The sequence below is a fragment of the Protomyctophum parallelum genome, assembly GCF_964188405.1.
Source record: "Protomyctophum parallelum genome assembly, chromosome: 22".
NCBI classification, from domain to species: domain Eukaryota; kingdom Metazoa; phylum Chordata; class Actinopteri; order Myctophiformes; family Myctophidae; genus Protomyctophum; species Protomyctophum parallelum.
The window spans coordinates 5,457,324-5,470,774 of NC_139714.1; the positions used below are offsets into that span (position 1 = coordinate 5,457,324).

The 13,451-nt window shown below is 42.9% G+C and overlaps 1 protein-coding gene across 1 annotated transcript; it reads right to left on the reverse strand.

Annotated features, from left to right (window-relative positions):
* Nucleotides 1-1,001: 1,001 nt before the first annotated feature.
* On the reverse strand, nucleotides 1,002-4,392 carry LOC310853772 (protein phosphatase 1 regulatory subunit 3A-like). The gene is made up of 3 exons (XM_083758213.1): nucleotides 3,580-4,392; nucleotides 3,183-3,241; nucleotides 1,002-1,233 (listed from the first exon to the last, which is right to left on the reverse strand). Exons 1-3 carry the CDS (start codon nucleotides 4,359-4,361, stop codon nucleotides 1,142-1,144), a joined length of 933 nt encoding a protein of 310 aa, XP_083614339.1. The 5' UTR covers nucleotides 4,362-4,392; the 3' UTR covers nucleotides 1,002-1,141.
* Nucleotides 4,393-13,451: the final 9,059 nt, after the last annotated feature.

The following is a 13,451-nucleotide window of genomic DNA, read 5'->3' on the forward strand; positions in this document are numbered from 1 at the left end:
TTTGGTTTCTGTGTAGCTCAGTGCCTGCCCTTCGTCCCCTGCTTGTCTGAATGAGAATAACACAGACCTCCTCTCATCCTTTGTCCCTAGTCTGATTGTCTCCCTAAATGCCACCGTGTCACACGCCACATTGTGTGTGCTACCTGCAACCTCCCTTTCCCCACTGGAAGAAAGACCCTCGTCTGGCCTTGCTCCCTGAGAGATCCTATCAACGGCGCTGGCATTCTGAGATTCTGCTATTGCTGTCATCTCTGTTGTCCCCGTCTCCCCAGAGCTTGTTACCGAGACTGCCGTGTGGAGTGCGAGATCCCCCTCTTCCTCCTCTCCTCCGCCTTTCACAATTTCCCTTCCTCTCCCCGTCCCCGTCCCCTGCCCCGCCACGTGTTGGCAACACCGACTGTCAGTGGAGCCCCCGGAAACAGATGTTGGCCCCGTGCGGCTGAATTTGCAGAGAGTGTCTGTTACGGCGGGGCTCCCCTCTGAATTTCGGGATGTGCCGTCATCTCTCAGGGAGGCGGTTTGCCCGCCCCCCGTGGGCACTGACCCTTTGGTGTTTGCCGCTGATGTTTCATGGGGGCCCGACACCACCAGTCGGCACTCAGCTAAGCTGTGTGCATGTCTACGGGCAGGCGTGTCTGAGACCCTCTGAGTGGCGGGAGGGGTTCGAAGCGACATGTGGTTTGAGGGTGACACCAAAGCTGCTGACTGCAGCCACTCCGACTCTGAAACAGAGGAATGATCTCTTCGATCTGGCCCACTGAGGAAGTCCTGCCACACGTCACACACAGATAAGTCGTCATTGGTGTTCTTGTTATTGTCATTGAGAAAGGTCTCCCACAGGTCACTCACAGTGGGTGCATTGTCCGCATGAACCTCTGCCGATTTGGACAAGGTTCTTTTCTTTCCCCTAGTCCAACTGTCATTCTCATCTGCCACGCCCCTCCACCGTGTTCTGTCATCCTCACTCCAATCCAGTGGCAGTAAAGGAATCTGATGGTAGGTGAGGATCTGTGGGCTCTCATTGGCTGGCTTCTTGTGGCGGATGCGGAAAACGCCATATGCTGAGTTTGACCCGGGTTGGCGCTGATGATGGTGATCGTGTGATTTTCGGGAGAGGGTGTCCGGCGGGCCACGCGCCGAGTCAACCAAACAGGCGCCCGGCTTCATCTGGTAGAAGTGGTCCTGCATGTGCAGCAAGCGCGCCGCCCTCCGCTGGCTTCTGGCACTGTCCATCTGTCAATCAGTAAGAAAGGGACGTGGGTCAAGCTAAGAGGATAATGATATATAGGATCTTTAAAAAAAGCCCTCTCAGGTTCGTTGCATCCGAAGATCCGCCTCGGTATCATACATTATGCATAAGAAGCACATCCGATTATCATATCTGTGACTGAGGTTCCTAAAAAATAATAATAATATATGTTGTTGCTGCTGTGGTGATGCAACACATTGCAATGCTGTTGCAACCACAGCCCATACTGTTATTTTGTTTACATCACTGCCCTCCTGCACACTCACAAGCCATAGTCTCTCTGAACTCCTAGTATTAATAGTTTGCACGTGGCTGCTTCTGGAGTGTGTATGGCATGTTCTCACGTATCATGGGAGCTGCCTTAGCTCTGCCGTTCTGAAGTTCTGTGCAGTGGTGGAAAGCAACTTAAAGCAGTGTTGATTTTAACAGCGGATTTTTATTTTAGTTTTATAGTCATAGTCTCTCGAATAGTCTTCATTTTGTTTTAGTCACATTTTAGTCCCCTGGAATGTTTTAGTGTAAATATCATACGTTTTTAGTTGACTAAATCTACAGTTGATTTAGTCGACTAAATGTTGTGAGCTTGTAGATCTGCTATTTTCAGCATGCAACCAAGTGTAAATTGATACTGGATCTCTTAGTCCCTAACATTTCAGTAACAGTCTTTAGTTTTTATTTGTTGACGAAATTGTCAATATATTTAGTCTTAGTTTTAGTCATCATAGCATTTAGTTTCCATTTAGTTTTCGTCAGTGAAAAAAGGTAGTCGACAAAGTACATTTACTTAAGCACTGTACAATTCTAAGGTATTTGTACTTTAATTGATTAATTCCAATTTCCAATACTTGATACACTGATACATCTCAGAGGCAAATATTGTACTTTCAACTCCACTACAATTATTTGAAAACTTTAGTTGCTAGTTACTTTGTACATTTGGATTATAATTACAAAACATACATTAACCATTTCGGCCATTTGAATTGAATTTCCTCAGGCTATCATAAACCTGGAACAATGACAAAACTGCCAGGTCAAATGTCTTCAATCTGTAAATACTAAAGAATACACTTTCTTATTTTAATTCTTCTTTCTTTCTTTATTTTATTATTAGATGTAGTGCTGTAGTTTCTGTAGTGCTGCTTCTATTTGTTTTAGCTTTTACTTTCATTATACTTTGTTTCATTAAGTGAATCATTTTTATTATACCTTGTGCAGAGCATGTCACAGCAACATTTTACTGCACATACTTGTGCGATTGAGTGACATTAATCTTGCGTCTTGAATCTTGAATAAAGAAGCTTTCTGTTCAGAAAGTTCAAAAGTTGTTTGGTAACTGGTGCACTTTTAATTGTGCACTTTACAGAAAGAACATTCCTGCTTGTGTGTACTATATTGTTTGTGAGCAGTGCAGTCAAAGAGTATATGCTTTCATAGGTTCATGTATACTTTTAAATAGATTCACTTCATCCAACTTGAGGTAAAACAATGAATGCTCACCAAGGCATTGTGCCCTTCATGGTGTAAAATAGAATGTATCTCTTTGTTGTCCACAGTCTTTCTGCCACTGTCCTCAGCTTTATGCACAGCCTCTGGAAAATAAATTGGGCACTCAGATTCTCAAGCACAGACTTCAGAGCAGAGTACCGGCACAGTTTGGGACTATATATCAACCCTAGCAGACACAGACAGTCACACTAATGCATGTAAGTATGTTGTGCAATCGTGCAGACAGACAAGTGGACTCCCACCACCACCCATCCCCCCACCCCCACCACTACCTACACACACACACACACACACACACGCACACACATACGCAGTGGCGTGCACAGACATTTAGAGGGGTGTCTATCTGTGCATGCCACTGCACGCACGCACGCACACACACACACACACGCACACACACATGCGTGCGCACACCAATACACACCTGAAACATCGGTTGTCATGGCTGAGCTGCCATTAGCATGTTCTTCTGCACTGCCCTTCCTGTAGTTGAAATGCAAAAAGTGAGCGTCCTGATGTAGGAATAACGGCATCGTCATGGAGTCAGGCCGGGAGCCGATTACCCTAACATGTAAACCTTTTCCTTCCACAGCAAAGACCTCTTGGCGCTGTTTGCTATATATTTTTTTAAATTTACATTTCAGATTTCAAATTATTTGGTTGAAAAAGAAAATCTGTGCTGCTTTATATCAGAACTTATTTCAGCTATGTATTTATTACACTTTGTCTATAGGATTATAATATTGTTTGTATAATGCCAGTGGCATAATTGCACAGTTTAGATTGGATGGAGGTTCTGACACTGGTGTCAGCAGGCTCACCTGTAAGAGCATCTGAGAGAGCTCCTCTTCCCCCTCTGGTTGTGACTCTCTTTGCAGACAGGTTCCTGCTCCTTCTCCCTGCCCTCCTTCACGTGGCTTTTCTGGTGACAGAACAGCACGTAGTTAAAATCCTGGTTGTTCACCCAGAAAACCCCCGCCTCCGTCTCGTACCGGATGCAGAACTCCACCCTGGTGCCCTCTCTGTCGAAAGGAGGCACGAGCGTGTACTGGAATTTGAAGCGGTCCGTTTTCCTAACGCTGGAGCCCGGCACGTACTCGGCCAGCAGGTCCACATGGCTCTTCCAGCCGTCCAGCGTGGTCCGGACATAGACGGATTTGTTGAAGCTGAGGTTGAGCACCCGTACGACACCTCGGAGGATGGCGGTTCCGGGCAGGAGCTCGATGTGCTCCAGCTCCGCCATCTGCTCGTGCACGTGCTGCTCCAGCTCTTGGGGATCGGGGGGCATCGTGAACAGGCATGAGATGTAGAACTCGTCCGTGGGATGTTTCTGGATAACCTCCACGTTGGCAGGCTTGCCTGCTGCTGACGCGTCAAACTCCTTGACGGACACCAGGTCAAAGCCGAACGCGTCCGCAAACGACACCTTTCTGCGTACCACTGGTGGTCGCTCCACATCGTCGTCCGATTCCTCCTCGGAGCCCATGGCTGAGGAAAGGGTCTCGCGTTCCTCCTGCTCTTCCTCCTCCTTCCCACCCTCGTCCATCTCTTCCACTGCCAGCACCCCATCCCTCTCCCAGATTCGGGAGTAAAGAGCCTCCATGATGTTCGAGGCCCTACAAAGCCAGTGTTTGCAAACCAAGAGTATACACTCAAGTATGTATGCCCGTCCGACAGTCTGTCCGCCCCAGAGCAGAGTGCCTCTTGCCTGGCTGTGGTAATGCAGTAGACGAGGGCAGAGGACGTGACTTCAGACATGGGTCTGGTTACAGTGAGTGAGAGCCAGGACTATAAATAGGTGGCTTATAACTAGACCGGTGCTGTCCCCTGTCCCCTCACATTATTGGTTAAATATGAAAGGAATTAAATGAAAAGTTCTATTCGAGATTCATGTAAGGCATACAGTAAACCAGTGGTTTCCAAACCTGTCCATGTGCTAGGGACCCTGACATGATGATATGCTCGATACCTTTAGGTTTAAATGAAATTGTCAAAATGACATTACATGAGTAATAGATTCATACTGTAATACACTATGATAAGTGTGTGTGTGTGTGTGTGTGTGTGTGTGTGTGTGTGTGTGTGTGTGTGTGTGTGTGTGTGTGTGTGTGTGCGCGCGTGTGTACTTGTATAGGGGGGCAATAATGGGGACGTTTTAATTAGTGTGGTTAACCAGCAGGCTCTGTGGATGTGGACAAATCTTTTGACGCCCAGAACAAACACAATTAAACTACATGTCACAGATCAATTCAGTAGGGATTTAGCAAGTTCAGCTATTTACATTTCTGTCATGCAAGTGTGATGGTGTCTTTGGTTGTCATCTTGATAATTGATAAAGCTAAATTAAAATACACCAATGCAGCTCCCTTTGACACAGGTGAGACCAGAGATTACGAATATGACAGGTGAACTATGTGCAATAATTACAATTACAAGGTTGCTTATGATGTATGTGGAGCTATAGCAGACAACATCCCAAAAATTACATCTTTCTTTTTAAGAGTAAATGCACCCTAGCACATATTGCAGAGAACTGGCATCCCACACATTGAAACCTTCAATTAGGCTGTTTTTCAGCAGGTTTCATGTTAGAAATATAGGTATATTTCATCACGATTAGGGTGTGGCCAGGAGCAGTGTTGATTTCGTCGACTATGACGAAAAATGTTCGTCGACTACCTTTTTTCACTGACAAAAATGACATAAAAACTAAGCCATGATGAGTAAAACTATGACTAAATACACTGATAATTTCGTCAACAAATACAAACTAGACTAAAATGTTAGGAAGGGACTAGTGGACAAGAGATCCAGTTAAAGTCATTTTACACTTGGTTGCATGCTGAAAATAGCAGATCTACAAGCTCACAACACGTCGCGAGCTTGTAGATCGGCTATTTTCAGCAAGTGTAAAATCAGTCATTACGACGGCATCAAGGCCCGCCAAAATACACTTATGATATTTAGTCGACTAAAACACTAAAACATTCCAGGTGACTAAAATGTGACTTACTATATGAAAACTATTCAAGAGACTATGACTAAAACTAAAATCAAAATGTACTGCCAAAAACAACACTGACTAGGAGTGCAACCTGATTTTAAAGTTTGAACCGGTAGAGACCGAGGCAACAATAGTTTACTGCAAGGAGCTGGGTGTAGTGGTCCCTCTTTAAGTTAAATCTGTTCCCACACTATTTCCATCCTGTATATTGACTCAAGTTGAAAGTTGACCCTCTCCTATCTTTGCACACTGAATGCGACCATGATTATGAGGTTAAAGTGCAAATTGGGAGCCATCAATTTGGAATGTCCTTAAATACAAAGTTACCGCCAAAACAGTGTCTTGTTCCATGGTGCTGTATATGTGCCTGGGGGTTCCATGGGGTCCCAAGCTAAATGATGAGTAGTTTATTAGATAATTCACTTAAAATGATTGCAATGCAATTATTTTTTTATCATCAACTTATAATATAAATAAGTAGAAATAGTACGAAAATAGGGCTATAGTGTAGAGCCTGGAATCCAGACTGATTTTATGTGTTCCGTTCCGTTTCTTTTTGCTTTTCTTTTTTAACGGGTGAGAAGAAAAATCACACCAGTGTGAACCGAGTGGTGCAACTCCCGTCTATTGGTTCTCTGTATCATTCCAATTTGTATCGTTCCAATTTCTTCTCTGTATCGTTCCAATTTCTTCTCTGTATCGTTCCAATTTCTTCTCTGTATCGTTCCAATTTCTTCTCTGTTCTCTGGTGCCCCCTACTGGTATAAATAAGTAACATACCCGCGCTCACTTATACATACAGGTACACATACAGGTACCTACCTAGGTACACGGACGTTGCTGGATGTAGGAGTGGTTGCACCACTCAAAAAGTCTGCAGAACGTACAGTAGCAAATCAGACTGGATTCCATGCAGGCAGTATCATTTGTGTCATGTGTATCAGGACACATGATTGGTGGTTGGTGGACAAACTTGACTTGGCTGTTTCAGGAAATGACTAAAGTTGTTTTGGTCTTGCTGGCCAGAACGCCCTACATGGGAGTGCAACGGTGACACACACCGTCACACCACAGTGACCCATAACCAAGAGGTCAAACAACCCTATACCTATACACCCTCCACAGGGTATAGACTAGGGTATGTGCACGCATAAAGTGAACGGCAAAGTGAGTGACTAAGTGAATTTAATGTTGTTTAAAGTAATTTAATGCAATCAAATGGGACTTTTCTGTTTGGATGTATGGGCTGTCAAGGCCAGAAAGTAGTTTTTAGCCACTCAGTAGGCATTCCTGCATAACTTCCTGGTATGATGATGATGTCATGCGCATACCCCTCTATTGAGCAAAACAACTATCTAACCATTAACATGTCCATTCACTGTGGATCTCTCTATGAATATCAGCAAAATGCCTAAACTATAAAGTCTAAAAGTAGGGTACTTGTGCTTAAAAGTAGCTCATGTGGGATTTCCAGACAGGTATCTTTCCCCCTGGTGTGTTTACATGTTCTGCTCCCTGGTTTTCTGTGCGCGTGCGTGCGTGCATGCATGTTTTCTACGGTACCTTGTGCTGTGTTCTGTCAATGTAAATATAGAGAGGGAGGACAGCTCCGAGCCCAGGGGAGAAGCAATGGAGGGAGAAGAGGATCAGCCCCCTCCCTCTTTGAAGCAACATTCAACGGCACACTTCCCCAATTTACCTTCCGTTGGGCTGGCGGCATGTTGAATGAATATTGCAAGTAAACCTAGAATGTAGAGCATTTCTTATGGTCGTCTCAGTTACTATGCCACACTATATCTGTAACTTCAGATAGCAACAGTATGTCAGACAGCATCCCGATGCCTTGACCAGCGAGGTAAACCGAGAATCAGAGCTTGAGGGATGTACGTTGGCGTTGATCCTGATTTCAAAAGGACGAAGGCCCTTAGGGCACGGACATCAAACAGCCAATGCATTTTGGCGAACCACCTTCATGTTGTGGTTAGTTACAGTACCTTCATCTCACTCACTGATCCAGGGTGAATAGAGTGTATATATGCACATGCATGGTGAATGGAAGATCTAGTGGCAAATCGAGTGGCGAAGTTAATTTAATGTTGTTTAAAGTCAATTAATGCAATCAAATATGGCTTTTCAGTTTGGATGTCTGGGCTGTCAAGGCCAGAAAGTAGTTTTTCTGCCACTCTGTAGGCATTCCCGCATAACGTCCGGGTGTGATGATGATGTCACTCGCATACCCTCTATTGTTCCATATCTCTAAAGGTTAGGCCTGCTAAGCAGTGGTGGGAAAAATACTCAACTAAAAGTATCAAAATTGCATTATCCCATTCTGACCTGAGATCAGATTCATACGAGGTTTCCGCAGGACACACACTGGTCTGATGAACCCATTCTGACCTGAGATCAGATTCTAAAAATGTCAGTCGCTCTTCGATTTTTCAAAAATAGCAGACCTACAAGCTCGTATCGCGCCACTCGGTGGCGCGATATGAGCTTGTAGATCTGCTATTTTTCAATAGCTAAAGCATAACATGATGCTAACACCAAAATGGGTGCCCGTTCAGAATCGGTTATAGAAATACAAGTAAAAGTCCTGTATTTAAAATTAGCTTGAGTTAAAGTACAACATCAAAATGTACTTAAAGTACCGAAAGTAGAAAGTGCTCATTTACAGTTGTACAAAAAATATTTTGGAAATGGCAGATCTACAAGCTCACAATGTGTTGCATAGCAACGCATTGTGAGCTTGTAGGCTATTGTCATTTGTCAAATGGCCAAAATGCATATTCTGTATTTAAGTCTGACGTCATTTTGTAGTCCTACGTTACGTCCGGGTCCAAGTGGCACCAGCTCCCGTCCACATCTCATTGTAAATAGAATATCTATACGCGTGAATCTTTTCACAATGACGTTATTTTTCAGAAAGGAAGCCATTGAGGGTTAAAATGCGTCTTAATGCTTCCAACTCGAGTAGAATTATTAATGTTCTGTACAAGTGTCCATGACAAAGAAAATATATGATGTGGAGACAATAAAGACTATTATCATCATTATTATTGAAGGTGGTAGTAGTAGTACTAGTCCATATATATAATATAGTACAATATTTCGGGGGCATATTTAGAATGTGTGCAGGGTTGAGTATGTTGAATCTAGTTTGCATTAATACGATCTCTAATGGAGGATTTAAATACAATGGCGATACTATTCAGTGTGGGGCAGACGGCCTGTCACAGCCAGATTTGGGAGACCAGTAGCTTTGTTGTTGCAAGGAAAGGGGTAAAATGAGACTTTCGTGGTTGTTTTAGTGTCAGATTTAGTCAGACGGAGGGACACAGTATAACTCTATGGAGACACAAAAGTGGGACCCGGAAGTATCTCCGGAGGGGGCGCTCACGTCACGGCTAAAATACTGAATAGGGATGAAGTGGGTAATGCATGTTTTGTAATAATAACACAAATCTACAAAATAACTAGTAACTAAAAGCTGTCAAATAAATGTAGTAAAAGTACAATATTTGGATCTAAGATGTAGTGGATTAAAAGTAAAAGCATTGGAAACACTCAAGTAAAGTACAAATACCTCCTCAATATTGTACTTGTATAAGTACAGTACTTATGTAAGTGTACTTAGTTACTTTCCACCACTGCTGCTAAGACTATAAAGTTAAGAGTAAGACTCATTAAAGTTAAGACTCACTTTGAGCTGTCACTTCTAAAATGTGTTTAAAGCTGCAGTCCAGAACTTCTTTGAACGAATAAATGATATTTGAACCAATAAGTAATCAGTATAGTAGAGTATGTAATCATACATGATTAGGCGTACCGTATCCATCCATCCATCCATCTTCAAACGCTTATCGGGTCGTGGGGGAAACGGCTCTACCAGAGAGCTCCACACTTCCCTCTCCAAGAGCAACATTAGAATAACCTCCTCCTGGGGGATCCGAGGCGTTCCAAGACCAGTGAGTCGACGATGTGATCCCTCCGGGGTCTCCTTCCAGTGGGACGTGCATCGAGGACCTCCCAGCTCGAGAGGCATCCTAACCAGATGCCCGAACCACCTAAGCTGGCTCCTATCCGTGTGGTTACTTCCTTACCGTATACATGTAATCATGTAATCAGTCAGTAGGGGTAGGCAACCTTTAGGCACGGGTGCCAACATTGGCACAGGGAAGGGTGATCACTGGCACACTGGCATAAGTGTGTGAGAGAGGTTTTTCTTTTTAAATGAAGTATTCAAAAAGGTTTTATAGTCAGTTAAATTAAGTCCCCCATTCCCCTCACGTCCTGCACATAATTCCACATTCATTCAAAATCCTAACTGTGACTGGGGACTGGGAGAGAGTCGAGGTCTAGGAGATTGTTGGTCATTACGGTATTACATCTTGATGTGAAAGAATGTACATTTCTTAAAAAGAAGAAATAATGGTTGCTATAGCTTTATTTATTTTTTATAGCCCATGGACAATCAAGATCAGTTGGAAATATAATATAACTTTGGAACTGCAGCTGTAAAACAAACTGTGGGATTGAGGTCCACTTTTGGACAGAATGCCCTCTCCATCAACGGAAGCCTATTATGATGGAATAGCCTCCCAGTCACCCCACCAGCCGCACCAACTAAAACAATGGTCACAAATGCCTCAAACATGAGACCATTAGATACATTTTAAATAGTGTCAAAATAGGTGTGTGTGTGTGTGTGTGTGTGTGTGTGTGTGTAATTCAATGAATCAAAAAGGTTATCAATAGGATAATCAGTGAGACGATCAATAGTTGCAGCCCTACTATGTACAGTAGCTACAGCAAGACCATGGTGTTAGAAACATTTATGATACGGAGGTACTGCAGGGGATGTATCACTTAAATCTAGTCATCCATGTGATCCTGTCTTCACCGCAATGTCGAATAGAAGGTTAGACTCAGACTGTATACGTTTCTAGCCCACTGAGCGGATTGGAACATCTCTGTGTGTGTGTGTGTGTGTGTGTGTGTGTGTGTGTGTGTGTGTGTGTGTCTGTGTGCGTGACTGTGTGTGTGTCTGTGTCTTGCGTGCGCACACATGTACATTTTTCATTTCAGAAAGGAAGTTTCATTCAACTAATCCTAGATATGTGGTATAAGTGTAACCAAAAATCCAATATATCTTGTAAATAGGCTTTAGTATCTTGTCATACAATACTTCATAGGTATGTGGACAAGAGTTTGTGCTCAAAGGATCCTTTGTCCTCCCCCTTAAAGGAAAAGGGAGGCCTTCCTTATTAGGCTTAGAAAATTGTGGTTTTGATTTCTTAGCCGTCTCTGGGGAAATCCACATTAAGTGATCTATTTTGAAACAGATGTTAAATTGCAACTGTTTTCAAGAGGCCATTTTGTGAGTAAAAGGAAAAAGAAGGGGAGTCAATGGTGTCTCGTGCCAAACAAAGACATCTAAAACCAACATATTTATACATACTTACCAACAACTTCATGCATTTTAAATGCAATATAAGTATAGTAGTTAGTTGCTGCGAGAGTGAGGTCTAGCCAACACCAACTTGGGATTCCTGGATCGCTGCCCTCCACAAATTCCTATCCGTCATCAGGTTCATGAGCTCTGCAGTGTTGTTAGCCAAGCTGTCGCGCCACAGCACATCTACATAGGTGGTACTGGTACGCTTCTTTCCCCTCCTGGCTTTGCCCTGGGTTGGCTCCCATAGAGTAAATTTACTTGCCTCAAGTTCTTCTCTCTCTGACTTTGTCCGTGACCCGTGGTAGGTCCCCATAGATGTCCACATTTCTGATGCGGTCCGTCCATGTGACACCTAGTGCCATTCGTAGCATTCTTGTACGTGTAGACTCCATCCAGGGCTTTTTCCTGTTGTACTGTGAGGGTCCATGTCTCGGCCCCATACAGCAGTACTGACTCCGCAGTAGCTATTAAGTACAATTTTGAGGTATCTGTATGTTACATTTTCTGTACTTTTACGTGTACTCCACTACATTTCAGAGCCAAATATTTACCGGTACTTTTAATCCACTACAATTATTTGGCAACTTTAGTTACTTAACTTTGTAGATTTTCATTATCATTACAATACATACATTAACCATTTACATTTTGGCCAGTTCAAAATAGCTGATCTACAAGCTCACGATGTGTCGCAATGTGACGCGTTGTGAGCTTGTAGATCTGCTATTTTCAAAATATTTGAAAACTTGTGAAATGGGACATTCTGCATAATGTGTATACTTTCTACTTTTGGTGCTTTAAGTAGCCTAGATTCTGATGCCATACTATACTTTTACTGTAATGTTTAAGTAAAACATTGGAGTGGTTTTTTTCCACCACTGAGTCTACAGTGTGCTGTATGTTACTTTCAAGTCAGTAGATGGCAGTCTATGTTAATGTCATGCCAATGCAGAACCAGTTTTCTTTGTCTGCATAATAATTAGCCTCTCCCTGGCCAGCCGGGGCACCTGATGGAGGGGAAAGGAACTGGTTGGAATAACGTGTTCCTTCCACGCACTATACGTCCGGCCAGGGAAACTCCCCCCTGTCAAGTGAAAAGAAGCGGCTTGGGACTCCTCATGCATAGAAGGAAGCATGAGGTCAGTCCGCTGCTCCCCCCAGGTTGGCAGACGAAGTGTAGCGCGCAGGATTGCATTAGAATAGAATAGATCATTGACATTGGGCGGAAAAAAATGGGTTGCAAAATCGTGGGATATTTTTTAATAATAATAATAAATATGCTATAGATGCAACATCTATAGCATGGGGGGGGGGGGGGAGTAAAACATAACTAACTTTGAGTCAATACTACATTAGTATGACCTTGAGTGGACTGCTACGTGTTAACCATTAGGTGGCAGCAAAACACCATAATTCCCCAGATGTTGGCCCTGTTACTTGTTTCCCCAGCCCAACTTCATCACTTCCGAGATGCTGTTTCCTCCCATTAAACAGTACTGGTAAGAAAATGTTTAATAGCAATTAGGATTTCCAATAATAATGTGATGGAATTTGAGATAATGGCGTGCGTCTAAGTAATAATTTTGAAAACGGAGTTGTGCTCACTGCTGACCTACAAGTTTAGTCATTGACATTAATATGCGAAGACTGGAAGCCATCATTGCAGTTTTGAACATGGGCTAATAATATATTGACGGTCACCATATAATAATAATACAATGATATATTCAAAGTCGGAGTAACGCAAATATAGCAAATTCGGTGTGTCGTTTGTTTGTTTATTAGAAAACAAACAACAACGTGTTTCATTTTAATAGGCTATAAAAAACGTAGACTTTCACTATTAATCTGAAACCTAATTTCGTCACTATGAATAAGTGGGGACATTTTATAACCGTAGCCTATATTTCACAATTATCGTTATTTTATTGAAAATGTCAGAAGTGGAATTACTTCACAGTCCCTTCCCGTTTGATATATTTTTAAAGAGCTGGAAACCCATTTAAAAGAGCCCGGTTATAGACATAGCCTATAGTTTTTTAATCTTGACTGTCCACGGTCCACCTCTCGGTTCAAAAGGAAAATGTCAATGTATCTTAATTATTTTAAAACAAAGACAAACAGAACAATATAGATATAGGCTACTGTACACACACTATTGAAACATAAATGTCAATTTGCTACATTCAAATTATGAAAGGATGGACAGGCATTCCTTCATAGGCAAACGTGAA

Excerpts from the sequence above, each read along its gene's own strand:
- LOC310853772 (XM_083758213.1), bottom strand. The coding sequence starts at position 4,361 with ATGGAGGCTCTTTACTCCCGAATCTGGGAGAGGGATGGGGTGCTGGCA. Across the intron at positions 3,242-3,579 it reads TCTCTCAGATGCTCTTACAG|GAAGGGCAGTGCAGAAGAAC; the intron begins GTGAGCCTGCTG and ends TTTCAACTACAG. Across the intron at positions 1,234-3,182 it reads CATGACAACCGATGTTTCAG|ATGGACAGTGCCAGAAGCCA; the intron begins GTGTGTATTGGT and ends ACTGATTGACAG.